This window comes from Filicampus tigris, chromosome 15 (genome assembly GCF_054856515.1).
Source record: "Filicampus tigris isolate MCC_2025a chromosome 15, RoL_Ftig_1.0, whole genome shotgun sequence".
Lineage (NCBI taxonomy): Eukaryota > Metazoa > Chordata > Actinopteri > Syngnathiformes > Syngnathidae > Filicampus > Filicampus tigris.
The window spans coordinates 1436579-1454116 of NC_141231.1; the positions used below are offsets into that span (position 1 = coordinate 1436579).

The 17538-nt window shown below is 40.2% G+C and overlaps 1 protein-coding gene across 3 annotated transcripts in view; it reads right to left on the minus strand.

The window, feature by feature from the left end:
• Positions 1-7605: 7605 nt before the first annotated feature.
• prrc1 (proline-rich coiled-coil 1) overlaps positions 7606-17538 on the minus strand; it is a 30934-nt gene continuing 21001 nt past the window's right edge. For all 3 annotated transcript variants that reach the window (XM_086053956.1, XM_086053955.1, XM_086053957.1), the window contains exons 7-9: positions 14874-14977; positions 12910-13012; positions 7606-8281 (exon numbers count right to left, since the gene is read on the minus strand). In XM_086053956.1, coding sequence (XP_085910082.1) covers positions 8072-8281; positions 12910-13012; positions 14874-14977 — 417 coding nt within the window. In that variant the 3' untranslated portion in view covers positions 7606-8071. The remainder of the gene's footprint in view (positions 8282-12909; positions 13013-14873; positions 14978-17538) is intronic.

A 17538-nucleotide genomic window follows, 5' to 3' on the forward strand; every position in this document is an offset into this window, starting at 1 on the left:
AAAACCAGCCAATGGCATAGCTCAACGCAGTGCTTTCTTTCGTTTTTAATCTTTGGGTTCGTTTGAAATGTTGATCATCACTCCCCGTCAGTTGGTCGGGGCAGGCGTTGTCTCACTAGTTAGCTGAATCCAGTATTCCCGTGGTGAACAAATCAAGCGTACCCTGCCTCTTCTATTTACTATTCTGCTTGATTTTCAAACAAAAAATACTATACAGCACTGTACTTAATATTTAAATGTGATAATACGATAAATTCACAGTCTCTTAGGTGGTTTTGAAATTGCATTGTTTTATTCAAAATCAATCAATCAATTCTGCTTGAAGTAATATAGGGGCGTTACTAGGCTTTATGAATCAACCGCCCAGCTGGTTGAGGATGTGCTAACGTAGCCGCCATTTTGAACCGGGAGTCCCTGACCATTCCTTACATTCACTTGTATTGAGATAACTTGTAGGATCCAGCAAATGAATAATAACTCGATGAATTCTTTATCGGTTTTGAGACGGATTGGTTTGTTAAAAACATCAGACATGCAGTTATAATACAAGACACATGAGTGATTTTCGGAGTTACAAAGATGCATACTATAGCGTTTCTGATGGGTGCACATGGAAATGGCTTAAAGGTCTGTCATTAGTTGCATTATCTGTAAGGTGATAGTCACTGAGGGTTTGTTTCTGCCGGGGCAGCATATCAAAGAAACACAAAAGGGTAATGCCAACCACCATTTTATGCTGTTATTTATGAAAATCTCAGGGTTGTTAATTATCATACAATCCGCAGTCAGGGTTTCATGAAATAAAACACAAAAAAACCTTGTACAACACACTTATCATACAATCAGGAACAAATCCAAGTAAAAAGCAACATTTTGCTACTCTTAATTAACCCTAACTGGCTGGCGACCATACATACATACATAAACACACACACTGTACAGTGGACATCGAAGACGTCAAACACTAAATAAACACTCCATTCCAACGTCGTTGCTTCAGATCAGTCAATCATGTTTCCCAGTCTGCACAGGGCCAGACCCGATTTGGACACTTGCTGAAAACATTGTGGACCGTGAGCCCTAAAAATGGGATTTGAGGAATAATATGATTGGAATCAGATTTTCCTGCAGTCTGAACGCAGCCTTAGCTTCCTTAATTAACTAATTAAGTGAATGATTTCGGCATGACGTTGTGTTGATGTTGGTAGCAAATCTGATGACAATAAAAACTGGGATAAGGCAAGCTGAAATGTCGAGAACGTAAGTCAAGCTAGCTGTCATGCCACCACGCGCTGCAAGGGCCTACTTCAAAACAAAAGCTTTCTAAAGGCTATTTGAATTAGCGTCAATTAGCGTGTATAATTTGGAAAGCTTTTATTTTGAAGGGAACTTTTCCATTGGCAGCGTGCTACGTTATGAGTATGTTTGCAGTATTTTTGCAGCTTCCTTGCACTGGTGGAGCTAAAGGGGTGGTGGGGGGGGGGGGCACTGACAAGTTTTAGGAGTGTGTTTTATGGGAATTTTTGAACATTCATCCAGAAGCGCATTTGTGAAGTCACTGTTGCCCACTCAGCATCCATTGCAGCCTGGTCATCCTGGATGACCTCAATACGATAAAACACCTTTGGATTGAATTAGAGCATAAACTGAGAGCCAGACCTTCTTATACAACATAATATGGTACTGTCCAATGTTAGCTAAAACTGCATGAAAGTCCATTTTAATGAGATGAAGCGATGCAGGAAGACAACTTCAGAGGAGTACTTCTTCCTCAGGAACTGGTTGATCCTCCAATGCAACTTCTCTGCTTCAGTGGTCAGCTCTTGTATTGGTCAGTCTGTGCAAAATCCATCCAGGAACAGCCACCGAAGCGGTCATTGCCCGCTTCCCAAGCAGGAGTAGTTTAGTAGTAGTTTAATTAAATGGAAAAAATATAACTTGGTAGACCCATCAGGGCCTAAAACCCTTGCTGGAATGACTTTAGTTGATACAGTGACTCTTCGTGACCGATGCACATCTGTGCCTCATCATGGCACCTCTGACTGATATTCTTCTCCATGATGCACTCCCAGAAGAATAAGAATAAGAAGGTCTTTATTGATCCCACAGTGGGGAAATGTTCAGCGTTACAGCAGCAAAGATATAGGTCACGCAGAAACAGCGGCATAATGTAGCCGTTAATGTATAACATTAACAGCAAACATTCAGAATCAAAAACCAATGTAAATATTCGCAGTAACCATGTGAATATACACATGTATATATACACCAACATACATCTACACATAAAGTATGAAGAAACACTTTTTTAGCCTGTACATAGTATAGAGGAAAAAAATACTTTAAGTGACAGTGCTGCAGTGAAATATAAGGAACAGCATTGGATAAGAATAAAAATACAGCAGTGGGGTATGTTGAATATTGCACAATATAAGATCAGGTGCAGGACTGCACAATTGCATTAATGTCCGCTGGATTATAGAGACTACCCGATGTTCTTGTTAAACAGTCTGACAGCAGCAGGCAAGAAGGAGCGGTGGAATCTCTCCTTTGCACAGCGAGGGTGTAACAGTCTGTCACTGAAGGAGCGACAGGAGTGACAGCCAATTAACATGGATGATTGCTGAAAATAATGAACTGGACGTAAATACTTTTCAATACAATATACGGTTGTTAAAAAACCCTGGCTACGTGTAGACAAGGCCTAAGTCTCTGACTGAGTGAGTGACTCAGGCACACAATTAGCCCCTCCCTGGCAGAGAGGGCGACAGGAGAGTAAGGGAGCGGCCGGAACCTAAAGCAATATAGATCCAAACAAGAACCGGAGCACGGTATGGACTTTGCCAAGTGTGATTTGTGTAATAAAGTGCTCCGCTACTGTGGTAACACCACAAATTTACACAAACGTATGAAAAAAGCTCAACCTACAGAGAGCAACGAGCTCCAAGCAAATTTGAGGGAAGAGGAGGAGGGGGGAGATCCCCAAGCCAAACACCCCTGCAGACACAGAGACAACGTACACTGGCAGAGGCTTTTCAGCCCAAAAGAATCAACAATAGTTGTTGTAGTAGAAGTATTTTATTTTTTATAGTGTTAAAGATTATTACATTGCATTGTTTACTCTATTTGCACTTTCTGATTTTATTTTCAAAATATTGCGCAATGGAAGGTATTGGAAGGAGTTGTCAACTCGACATTGTTATATTTGTATTTTCGTTACATTACTGCTTATTTCGGTTTGACCCTCTTGACTTTTGTTCTGAAACAGTTGTAGTAGAAATATGTATCTTTTTCTACTGCTAAAGCATGGGCGCAACCAGCGCGTTTTTGGGGGTGCTCAAGCACCCCCAAATTCAACCCAAGCACCCCCACAAATTATAGCATTTTTAAAACTCTTTTCCTCAATAAAAGACAGGATATGCTTAAATATGATGAAGAACGCTAGATAAAAAATAAAACAAAACAAAAATGTTAACAACGCAGCATCGGAAATACTCGCCTGCCTCGAAATGGTTCAGACCATTTGATTCCCCTCTTGCCCCCCTCACCGCTCCTCCTTCGCTTGGCTCTTGTTGTCATTTGCGGCAATAGCGGTGGAGTCTGTGGAGGCCCCGGTGTATTGATGAGAGTATGTTATACAGTGGTTATGTTGAGCAACTATTTTACCACCCAATACCATGACTTTGTTATAAGCAACAGATATTAGTCCTCATTTTAGCTGCATTGAATCGAATGCAACAGTGATCAGCCTAACTTAATCGTTGCGTGTTTGTAAGCTATGTGTGTGGTCATCCTCCCAGCACCAGCATGGACATTCGCATTTTTTTCTGTAAAAAAGCACCATGTTCAGGTGACAGTGTATTACCCACAGTAACTATAAAGAAATACACAAAAGGTCTTGCTAATTTATTTGTATATTGTTGTCAGCACTTGGCGGCACGGTGGTCGACTGGTTAGCACGTCCGCCTCACAGTTCAGAGGTCGCGGGTTCGATCCCGGCTCCGGCCTCCCTGTGTGGAGTTTGCATGTTCTCCCCGTGCCTGCGTGGGTTTTCTCCGGGCACTCCGGTTTCCTCCCACAGTCCAAAAACATGCATGGTAAGTTGATTGGATACTCTAAATTGCCCCTAGGTGTGATTGTGAGTGCGGATGTTTGTCTCTGTGTGCCCTGCGATTGGCTGGCAACCAGTTCAGGGTGTCCCCCGCCTACTGCCCAAAGACAGCTGGGATAGGCTCCAGCACGCCCCGCGACCCTTGTGAGGAGAAGCGGTACAGATAATGGATGGATGGATGTTGTCAGCACTAGGAGAGAGAGGGGTAGAAAGGGAAGAGAGGGAATCTGGAGCCCCGGAGAACACAGGTAACACACTCACGGAGAAGCAAAATATGAATTAAAAAAAATTATGAATTGATACCGATTTTTATGATACTGAATTTTTATCTTCTTGGTAATAAAACAGCTTGTGTTTGATAACACAGAGGTAGATTATTTATTATTTATTACTCATTTAAATGACTGAATGAATATTTTTAATGACTGAAATATGTTTGTATGTGGTTGTTAGTGGAAAGGGAGAGAGAAAGAAAAGGGAGAGGAGATGGTGCAAGAACAGGAAGAGTGTGTGTACTCTATCAGAAATAAATGAGTAAAAACTGGGCATGGCGTAGTAATAGTGTTTCTGCTAACCACAAAGTGTAACGTGCTGTTCAAAAATGGGAAGTGACACTCCTGAACAGTGTTGAATGATCCTAAATCATTTTAAGTGAAATTAAAAAAATGTTTTGAATCAGCCAGACACTCTGGGTGCTCAGCACTCCCAAAGCTCTGAACCTAAAATCGCCCCTGTGCTAAAGGTTTTTACATTGTATTGTTTACACTATTTGAACTACTGACTTTATTTTAAAAACATTTTGCAAAGAGATGTATTTTAGTTGTCATGTCGACATTGTTATTTATATTTTCGTTACATTGCTGCTTTTTTTGGTTTGACTCGCCTGACTTTTGTTCTGAAACAGTTGTAGTTGAAGTATTTTATTTTTTTTTTACTGTTAAAGTTTGCACTGTAGTTATTTAATAAAAAATAAAACATCTATCCATCTATCCATCCATCCATCCATATATATATATATATATATATATATATATATATATATATATACATATATATATTTGTAAACAATATACAAACTCAAGGGGATCATAACATTTCCAAGCAAAATGTATCGTATCGGTGTCGGCCAATACTACCCTGTATTTACTTGGTATCGGGTCGATACCAAAATTCCCAGTATCACCCACCCCTAGCTGCAAGTACACAGAAGAATAATATACAATACTATCAACTCTGTACACAAAATTTCAGTTAATCACTTTAACATCACCTATATGCAAACTTCCATATTATAAATCATTATCCAAGCCAGTTCACACAGCTCTTTAACATAATTGCAGTGTCAGAAATCTGGATGAAGAATGAGAGAAGTACAGTATGGATTTTGAAATGAAAAGGCACAAAATGATAGAATAGAAAATTGGAATTGAGGTTGGGTGGCTTTGTATGTTGACAAGAATGTTAAATTTACTGCAGTAGAAAAAATGTGCTGGATTTGTTGTAATGTGTCACAATAGAAATAATTCATTCATTCATTCATTATCCCTACCGCTTATCCTCACAAGGGTCGTGCTGGAGCCTATCCCAGCTGTCTTCGGGCAGTAGGCGGGGGACACCCTGAATCGGTTGCCAGCCAATCGCAGTGCACACAGAGACAAACATCCGCACTCACAATCACACCTAGGGGCAATTTAGACAGTCTAATCAACTTACCATGCATGTTTTTGGAATGTGGGAGGAAACCGGAGTACCCGGAGGAAACCCACGCTGGCACGGGGAGAACATGCAAACTCCACACAGGGAGGCCGGAGCCGGGATCGAACCAACGACCTCTGAACTGTGAGGCGGACGTGCTAACCAGTCGACCACCTATAGAAATAATTATGGGGGAAAATAATGTGTATTTAAACTGCATATATAGAACAGGTTGCAATATATTTAAAAGCTGAATGGAAGAAATCTATATAGAAACAAACAAAGAAGATGTGTGCCCAAGCCCGGTCCTCAAGATCCCCTATCCAGCCTGTTTTAGGTTTATCCCTACAGCAACACACCTGATTCAAATCAACAGGATCGTTATCAGGCTTTTGCAAATCTTGCTGATGAGCTGATCATTTAAATCAGGTGTGTTGGAATAGGGATACGCCTAAAACAGGCTGGATAGGGGCTCTTGAGGACCGGACTTGAACACCCCTGGTATAGGGAATAGAACGGGCTTGATAATGAGATACAACAAACTGGCTAGGTAATACTATGTTGATCATTATTGTTATATTATTATTGTCGGATTTGTCATGGAAAACGATTATCAAATCAAATCAAATTTATCTATATAGCACGTTTCATACAAAAAGAATGCAACTCAAAGTGCTGTCCAGTAAAAATGTCCAAAACACAACATAAAAAGGAAGACCCGCACTCGCCCTCCCTCCCAACAAACCCAAAGATATATACCCGGCAGTACATCAGCACTCGCACCTACACACACACACACACCCACCCCACACATGCATACGAAGCACACAACCTGATAAACTTTGTTAAATAAGACATGACAAGGCACAGAGGAACCATATGAGGAAAGGGTACCCAAGGGGGGCTCGTTCTCCCTGAGGGGAATGACAGCCCACGGGCCACAGGGAGTGCCGCCATCACAGAGACCCCCGGCCCAGATTAGCCGGGGAGACCCCACACCTAGTGTAGAGGCCCCCGACCACCTGGACCTAAGAAGCCCCTGCGGTGACGCCCCCCGCGGGATCCTGAAGCACACGGGTAGCCAATGCAGCGATTTTAAAACTGGTGTAATGTGCTCCCGCCCTTATTATGTTTAAGTAGGTAAAAGTATATATACTGTATGTAGAAGGTGCATTCATGTTTGTTAATAATTAGGATGTACTTGTTTTCGAGTTCAATCTAATAGTATTCTATGCACAACTACATAAGTATGGTTAGTGAACTGGAGACTGTATTGCATTTATTGTGCACTATATATATCATGTTATAAAAGTCTTGTATGTAATTGACAGAATATTTCAGAATTGATTTGGTAATGGAGATTAAAGTGGCAGAAAGGGATAAGTTTACGCTTCTTCCTACTCCTTTTCCAACATGTTCTGTATGGGTAAGGCCTTATTTCATTACTGATGACTGGGTTGACAACTTTCTCGTGTTTATTTAATGGGAATTGGGAATGTTGATAAAGTCTTTCTTTGCCATAATGACTGGGGCTCAGTATCGCCAACTTTGCTATACTTAGCTTTTTTTTTTTAATTATTTTTGAAAAAAAACAAACAAACAAGCAAACAAATCCAACAACTTGTAGTATCATTAAAGACAGACTTCCTCCAGAGCAAGTGATGTTCACCCATCAGTGAGAAGCAATTAAAAAGTACATTTTAGATATGTCCTTTAAAATCCCTTTCTCACCCAGAAGTGTGTGTAAATTGTGCACTGTGTGAACTGAATTGGAATGAATTTAACCACCAGACACGCTCTCGGTTGCATTTATTTTATTTTTACATGTGGCAAAAATTACCCTTCATATATTGTAATAAGGCAATAAGGCTCTTGTCCTTTTTGGCATAATGATTCAGGTTTGAGTTTCAGTGAAATCATGTGACAAGGCTTGGCCAAATATTGTAATAATTTTACAATGACTTCAGTTTAAAAACAAAAAAAGGAAACAAACACACAAAACCTCACATGAATTATATACCAATATATAATCTCGGAAAAAAGATGAGCAGATGATTACTTCTAAAATGGCTTTATTTTCAGTGATATGCAACAGTAAAATCCAGTTTAGTAGGAATGTCAATTAACATTTATAACATTACCGTCCGGCTTTGCTCAATGAGGCAAAACATGGAGCTATGATTGATCTCACTGACCAATAGCTGTCAGTTTGCTACTCATTCAAAACGTCCTGAAATTTTCCCAGACACAAAAATCCGCAGGGCCTCATGCAGTCCGGGGTGGCAGCCTCTGTTTGTAGATTCCAGCCAACGCTTTGGCAGCACTATAGATCATCTGCCGTTGTGTCATCCCCGTCATAGCCAGAAGCCATTCTGTTTTATCCATGTTGGGCAGGCTGCGTTCCAGAACATCACCTACTGTCACCATAAGACCAGACCATCGAAGGCTGTAGTCTGGAGGGGTCAGGGACTGAGCCTGTAGGCAGATGAAAAACACATTTTATCTGGCATACGTTTACATCTTGTTGGCCAAACTGTTGAACAATATGATGTTGGTTGTTTTGTTGTTTTTTTCTGAGGTGATTAAAAACTGAAAAATGAATTACTCTGAAAAATAAAAGTAGTCATAAATTAGACCAATGATTAGACATATGAATTAAACACTCGCTGGGGAAAAAAAAGAAGTGAATTTGTAAAAGAAATGCAAAGCGATGAGTGGAAACCCAAATCATTTAGATGTGTGTGTGTGTGTTATTATATTGTGCCCGGTAGTGTATAGAGCCTTTGTGTGTCTGTACAAACTCTCTTCAATGTGTGAAGTTGTTTTTTTTTTTACTATTGAAAAAGGACCCGAAGAAAAAAGGCTGAAATTAGGTGTGACATTTCATTTTCACATCTAGCTTAACTTTTAATAAGAGATCAACGTAATAACATAACATAAAATAAATGCCTTTTTAAACATACTGTGCTTCATAGGGCTGGAAACGTTTCTCGATATAAGCATTTGATATCAGTCAATGTTGATAATTATTGATTTTTCCCTTAAAAAAAGCAACAGTTTTTGTATACATGTTAATGTAGTGCAATGTGCAAAGTTGCTCCTCCAGCAGTACACTGCAAATGCTTATTAGCGTTAGCCGCCCAGCCACTAGGCGCTCGTCATCGACCCCCACCTCCAGGCCTGGCTCCATAGGCGGGCCCCGGTGACCCGCATCTGGGCAGGGAGAAACGTTATCCAATGATATTGCTCATCATAAGGGTCTGTGAACCGAGCTTTGTCTGGTCCGTCACACACGACCTGTTTACCTGTTTTAGATGGCTCCCTCCTCCAAACCAACTAATTCAAGTGATCAGCTCATCAACAAGCTTTGCATAAGTTTGATAACGATCATAATTATTTGAATCAGATGTGTTGGAGGAGAGAGACATCTAAAACAGGCTGGACAGGGGGCTCTGGGAGATTTATCGTGGCATTAAAAAAAATAAAATAAAAAAATCGAATTCTAATGTGTCAGTACCCCAATGTGGCCAGAGCTGCGACGGCCCTTTACAGCTGCTTGCAGCTCTAGTATCATTATGACCGTTTAGTTGACTCAGTAGAAAAGTTGAAACCACAAAAAAAATCTGCAATAAAAACATGCACATACACGTTCAAAGGCCTAAATGTTGATGTCACTTAGCAAACAGAAATACAAATGCTCAGTAAACTTGGTGAATACAGTAAACCCGCCTCCATCGTTTCCGGTTTGCACTCATGCTATTTTGCTGATATTTTTGGTGCAACTCAATTTTGGGGGTTATTTTATGGTGAAATTCCACTAGGTGGCACCAAAGTATCGTGTACAGCTCTAAATTTGGAAGAAGACAAAATAGTGTCAAACATTTTTTGCTGAAGAGATTACAAAGATATTGGCTGTGTCTGGATGTCCCCACAATTCCTTTTTAGTGCACTATAGAGGGGTCACGCCATTTTGTAGGGGTGTCCGAAGGTCCAGAGAGACAAAAAAATGTAGTGAACTCAAAACTATCCACAATGCACTTGGAAAAGTAGTGAGCACTGAGGGTCAATCAACAGGTTAATATAGACCACAAGGCTGCTACTGTATATACTAGTGCAGGACTATAAACAGGTGTCAAACTCTGGTCCTCGAGGGCTGTTATCCTGCTGTTTTCCGTCTCTCCCTGCTGCAAAACACCTGATTTAAATGATCAGGATCATTATCACGCTCCTGCAGAGATTGTTGATGAGCTGATGATGAGCTCATTTGAATTAGGTGTGTCGCAGCAGGGAGAGGTGGAAAACATGCAGGAATACGGCCCTCGAGGACCGGAGTTTGACACCTATGGTTTAGAGCAGGGGTGCTCAATCCCGGTCCTCAAGAGCCCCCGGGATTGAGCACCCTTAGTTTGGGTGATAAGGGTGGACATCGAATGTCTTAATCTGCTCCAATCCTGCTTTTCACATCGACAAAAAGTAATGACTGTAGGTGTATTTTATAATGTACATATTTGGGCATTATTATTGATGTATATTGTGAGATGGTATGTTAAATGTGTTAATTTGGAAAAAACAGGATTTCTTTATTGTAAACACAACGATCAGTGCAGTGTTACAAGGGTGGTTGTCAGAAAGTGTGGCCAACTGGATGGTCAAACGCTGACTCACTTTGAGAGAGATTATTTTCTTGCCTTTAACAATCAATCACCAGATTTCCCATTTTACAGTATTGGAGACATACTGTATAGATAAAATAACTTGACTGAGATAATGAGATTTGTGCCGTTGTTTGTGTGTGAATATATTTTGAGTGGTGGAAAATAGACATTGCTTCATGACATGACACACCCATGTAATTAAGAGTTTGTAATAACCTTAAAATGCATGAGCTTCAAAAACAGTTACCGATATACTGCCAGAATGTCAATGCAACACAATTCTGTTTAATCGAGTCCAAGGTGCCACTCACGATTTACTACTGTATATTTCCACTGAAACGATTTTAGTAGGTTGAACCTGAAGTTCAATGGGTTCGCAGCAAAATACCATGTTAACATTTAATGTTTTAATTTTTATTTATTTTTTGAATTCGATGACAATAAAGTAAACTGTGTGTCAAGTGTGGGTTCCTTTTTATTGGTAACACGCATTAAATAAAATAGATTGATAAATTATTTCATGCAAGTTGCACATACTTGTTCTTTAGTGTATTCTTGCGCGAGTCATCAGGATTTGAACAGCACACAATTCAGCTGCAGGCATTACGTATTTTGCAAAGCCAACCCTAACCATGGTGTCTATCGTGCCTGGAAAGTAACAATTCTAACATGACGGCCATTGTTCACCATTCAGAGTTCATTTTTTACGTACGATTGATCATTTTCACCAGTTTTTCAACTGAATACCTTTGTATGAATGTAGTGAAGCTGTTCAAAAGTATAAATAATTACTGTATTTTCCCAAAGATAAGCTGCACCTTTATATAAGCTGCATCCACTCTATTTTTAAAAAAAGAATGAAAAAAACATATAAGCCACACCTATGTTGAAAAATTTTATATGTACTGCATTTACAGAACCATTTTCAACTGGACCTGAACAGATTATTTCTGAACAGTGCCTTTGAATACGGCAGCAATTTAGCTGATTGCTCCAGTTTGTCATCTCAACGTACACATACCACCTTAATTCATAACCTAGTGCATAGCGCCCTCGCCTGTTCAACTCCTCCACCTGCAGTCACATCCTGTTAATGACAATTGTATTGTATTGTATTAGGGCCGTTCGATTTAGCCTAATAAGAAAATCCCGATTATTTTCTCTTAAACACGATTTTATGATTACGATTTCTTTGTAAAATTAAAAAAAAAAAAAAAGAAAAATGAAGTATTTTGAATGTCTTTTATTTAAACTTAATTTTCTTTCTTTGAACTCAAAATGCCAGTCAATTTAACTTAATACACACAGAACAATCCATTCGGATTAACAGCATTTTACTTACACAATAGATTTCAGATCTGTTCTTAATTAATCCAACAATGAAAGAAGAAAGTGCATATACCATCTGAAACGAAATCATCAACATGAGAGAAGGTAGACAGTCAAGTCTGTAAACCAAACAGTCTAGTCTGTCTGCAAGTCATTTTGCCAACCAGCTAGTGACTAGCCTTTCATCTTTCTCCCTGGTCTTACCTAAACATAAATCAATGATTAGTGCAAAACTGTCACTCAATAATACAATGTACTGTACTTAAGTACGGATGCATGGTCCGGCTGGACCAGAGGTCCGTTGTAGAGGAGGAAAAAAAAGGGACGCCTTTCAGACGTTGAGTTACTTGCTCACGGGTTGTATTGTACATGCGGGGCACACACTACACTACAGATCTATTTTTGCCCGATTTATTAACTAAACGCTCACTTGCCTGAGCAAATAGCAGAATCGCCGGTAGCCATGGATGTTGTCGTTTCGGACTGCGCGCTCGTGGAAGAAAGTGGAAATGCAGAGGAAACTATGGTGGCTTAGATGCACCAAAAATAACAAAATTGAACGATTTGAACGTTTTTACATCGTTTTATCCAGAAAATTCGGTTATGGTTCAAAATCAAATCTTAATTGAGCAGCCCTATATTGTATTGTATTGCAATTCCGGTTAGACCGCCCCTAGCGGCGTAAGAAAAAATCCACATAATAGCCGCACCGTTCTATAAGCCGCAAGGTTCAAAACCTAGGAAAAAAGTAGCAGCTTACAGGCCGGAAAATACGGTAATTATTAATTTTTTTTTGAGTGCTCACCACCCTGCACTATTTGTACAACATTTATGTGAATGTATGTTTTAAAATGTATTTACAGATCCTTAAAAAAAACAGTGACATAAATATGACAAAAACATGCCTTACATACGGCATTTCTATATCGCAGGTTTCACTTATTGCGGAGGGTGTTCTGGAACATAACCCCTGCAATAGTGAGGGTTTACTGTCTTCTGTAATAACTAAATATCCATTCATCCACCTGCTATAGCCATTATCCTCTTCCTAAATAATGACACATTTGTCATTCACTTGTGCTTTTGCAATTATGTTTTTAGGTAATTACTCATGTATACCTGCTGGACATGTTCAAGAGCCAGGGGGGTTGCCTGGGTGAAGACCTCCACTCGGGTATTATGACCTGGGTCCTCCAGGATCAAACAGCCTATGTCAAACCACCTGAAGACAAAACCAGCATTTTCAAGTTGTAAAATTAAAGTACATCGAGACAAATGTTGGTATGAACCCAAAGTGTGGGTCTCTTTGTATTAAGAGAAGGAAAAATCATTTGACTATTAAAATAAATTGTCATCAGTAAATTAATTCGTTAAGAGTCATTCCCGAAAAACAGAATTTACAGAATTTCTTGTAGATGTGACCACTAAGTGCCATTCTGTAGAATCAATTTCCAAGTATTGTGCGTTTTTCTTTGGAACTGTCACTTCAGACATTAAAAGTCATAACCAATAATTACTGTGGTCTGGTGTACAGCGTTTGGGTTCTGCTCTTAAACGTGACAGTACAATCTGGCAGTCATGGATCCAATACACAGTTTACCGTCACAGACCCGCTATGAGAAGATTGTGTCCGTCCTTCAGCAGCACCAAGCAATGATACCTGCTGCTGCCGCTGAAGCGAAAGTCGGCTAATGCTCCAGCACTAATGGTGTCAGCAACACAGATGCAACAGAAAACGTCTGTTTTGGCCAGTTGTTTTGGTTCCTCCATCACCACCGCTGGCTGCAGCACCTTCTCTGCCTTGAAACACCCCTTACAATATTATGTGGGGAATCTTGCGGTCTTTCCCTGACTAACTGCCCCACCAGCAACCCCACACTTTTGCCTCTGAAGAAGCCATGGTTGCTTTCATTATCAATCATCTGACAGGGGAGGGCTTGTTTTTGGGGAACCACCGAGCGGGAGAGACGGTTTTCCTGCGCCTCCTTCCAGCCAGTCTCCGAGAAGCTCTGCATAGTTTTTTTTTGGCATGGGGGCTTTTGGGTCTGATGCAGCACAGGGCTTGATGAACATGCATCAGAAGAACCAGAAGATGGTAGCAGACCATTCTGTTGACTTTTGCATCACGTCAATCAAAGTGACTGAAATTCCTCAGTCCTCTACTGTGCGTTCGTGTGCATCCAGGCTCAGAAAAGGGAGAGGAGAAGGGAAAAGATGGATTGCCCACTATCAGCCCGCCCTTGGCCTCCATTCTTTGGTCACCATGTCCAGAACCGTCCAGCAACGCACCCCCCAAAAAAACCTCTTTGACAATGTTGAGTTTCATGCTTCTTCTGCCTCTTTCTTGGGGTACATTGTGATGTATGATACAGGGATGCATGAAGATGGACCCAGTTGAAGTATTGACAGTCATCTCCTGGACGGTTCCAGACGCCCGCAAGCAGCTGCAACAGTTCCTAGGGTTTGTCAACTCCTACCGCCACTTCATTCACAGCCGTTTTGATCTATCTTACGAGGCAGCCATTTTACCCTTTGCTGTCGACTGAAAATGACATCAATTGCTCAGGGTTCAGGTAACGGCACCCCTTGAGATGGTTAAAAAGGGGTGGATCTTTCTGCTTAATTCATATTCCACAACTAAAAATGTATTAGAATGCCAAATGTAGACTAGTGGGGCCACATAGAACATATTCTGATTCTGATATTGTAAAGAAAATTTGGGGGTTGACTTCCTCTTTTGTGAATGGAATGAGGTTCCAGCAGCATATCTAATGTATCCACCAGTTCCTCACCAAGGAGCATGTTTTATGAGTGGCTGGACTGACAATCGCTGAGCCATCTCTTTATAACTATGTAGGCTATGTCAACATTTAACAAAGCTATTACTTTGTAGCGGCAGTGTTATTTAAAATGTTAAGTATAAAATCATAGAAAGGAATAAAATGAAACATCTACATATTCTATTTGAAATACTGTACTAGGTTTATCGTTTTTAAAGACAAACTGAACTTCATCACAAACATGTCAACACAACTTGAGAGTGTGTGTGAGTGGCTGTACAAAATCTTCAAGGAGTGTCTTACTTGTCAGGAAAAAGCTCAGCAATAAATTTTTCCATTGAGACCACTGGCTGCTTCTCATGGATCACACCCGATCTTCTCAAACTATCAATGCGCTCCTGTGCCCCCTGCGCCACACAAGAAACAAAAGCAGGTCAATTAGTAATTTACATGGCACCAGGTTTGGAAACTTCTTGCTATGAAGCAACAATACTAATGATGTTATTTACTGGTTTGGTGTGTAGTAACATGTCGGAAAATAGGCAAACATGTTGATGATCGTGTTCAAAAGTAGAAGCTTTCAAATGTTTTATTTTGATTCAACAAAATGATAAGTGTGCTTTCATGGAGGACAACATAAGTATGACAATATTTACTCAAGATACTAGACAATTTTTACTTAAACTAGGTCTCTAAATGATTAATGGATTACCAAACTCATTATCAGTTAAATTGATAATGGATTAGTTGTCAATTACTCAATTAATAGCTGCACCTCAACCTGAATGTCTACACAATTATGAGTAAGAGTAATAAGATAGCCTAGAGGGAAACGAGGGCGCTGTCTGTGGGTGAAAAAAATGCCATATCGTCACGTAACCAAACCAAACCCAGAAAACAGGATTGATGACTATACTGTATGTATGTCGTCACAATGAGCAAAACAACAAGGGGTTGGTGACATGATTATGTTTTCTTTGGACAAATGTTAAATACATGTTGGCTTTGTCATTTATTCATACGATATATATCTGATATGATACATGTTAACACAAAAAAAGCCGAAACATCGCTACTGTCATCTTTAGTTATTATGTGGTGATATTTTGTGTTTGAAATAAATACACAAATAAATAAATAAGTTGTTGTAGACGTTTCCACAGGTGCAATCTCATGGGCCCCTTTGCCATTTACCTGGGCGAGGAGGAAGTGTTTTTGCACATTTTGCTGAATGTGGAATTAGGTTGCGCATATGCCGGATTTTGAAGCTAAGGCAAAAGATGGAAAAGAAGTGCCATTGCACAAACATTGGCCATAGCCAATACAACTATTTGTACAGCCCTGAAAATTTAATAGAAATAGATAAAAAATAAATGTTTTTTGAGAACTGGAAATACAAATAAAACAATGTTTGTGATAGCACACACGCACCTGCAGGCACAAACACACACATGCACACGATACATAACACCAGACTTGAGTCCGCCATGACAATGTCATAACTATGCTTCTTTTTTACTCACACAATTTTTAGATGCCGTATTTCAGCAATTCAACATTATGTAGGCTGCATTGTCTGCAATTATCTAATATATATTGGTTCTCAAACTTTTCACAAGTACCACCTCCAAAAGTACTTAGCTCTACAAGTGCCACCATAATTAGTGACATTAAAATACAGTAGCATAGTATGCCCAAATTTTCATTAAGGCGGAACATTTTTTTTTCAAGAATATGTTCCATGAAAGCCCACTAGTTGAAACAGGACATTCTCATCAATACTGCGTTTTTGGAATAAGTGTTAATTCACTCGTTTTTAGCCATCTACCGGAACCTTGGTGTCCTCTTTGACGATAATCTTTCTTTTGTTCAACACATTACCCAAATCACCAAAACCGCTTTCTTTCACCTCAGGAACATTTCTCGCCTCCGACCCTCACTTTCCTTCACTGCTGCTCAGACCCTCATCCATGCCTTCATCACCTCCCGCCTTGACTACTGTAATAGCGTCCTCTACGGCACAATCTCCAAACTCCTCAATAAATTACAATACATCCAGAATGCTGCCGCCCGCCTCCTCACTCACACCCGTTCCCGTGATCATATCACCCCCATCCTTAAAAACCTCCACTGGCTCCCCGTTCCCCACCGCATCCAATTTAAACTCCTCCTACTCACCTACAAAGCCCTTCACAACCAGGCTCCCTTCTACCTCTCCGATCTTCTCCACTCATACACTCCTTCCCACACCCTCCGCTCCTCAAATGCGAACCTCCTTGCCATCCCCCCGACCAAGTACAAAACCCGGGGGGACCGAGCTTTCTCTGTTGCCGCCCCCACCCTCTGGAACTCCCTTCCACAACACATTCGTAACTGCACAGACCTCATATCCTTCAAAAACACTCCTCAAGACTCACCTATTCCGCCTTGCTTTTTAACATCACTTAATCTTTGCTATTTTTTCTTCTTCTGTTGGTTTTAACTGTTTTTGTTTTAACAGCAGGTTTTATTTTACTCACCTATTTTTGCTGTGAAGCGTCTTTGAGTGATATGAAAAGCGCTATACAAATGACATGTATTATTATTATTTATTATTATTATCATTGGGGGTGGCAATTTTGTCTTCTGTCGACTGAAAATGACATCATAACCGCTCACAACGACCAATCACGGCTCAGATTAAAAAAACAGGTCAGCCGTGGTTGCTCGTTGTGAGCAGTTGTGATGCCATTTTCAGTCAACAGAAGACAAAATGGCTGCCCCCAGAGATGGCTAAGAACGAGTGCATTTTGATGCATAACTTATGTTCCATAAAAAATAAAGCCGTGTTTCAACTACTGGGCCTGCTGCAAACATATTCTTGAAAAAAATATGTTTGGGTTGACTTTCGCTTTAAGGAAATTGGCGAAATAAGCATATTTAACATCTATTATCCACTGTATATTATCCACTGTTTGAATATTACCAA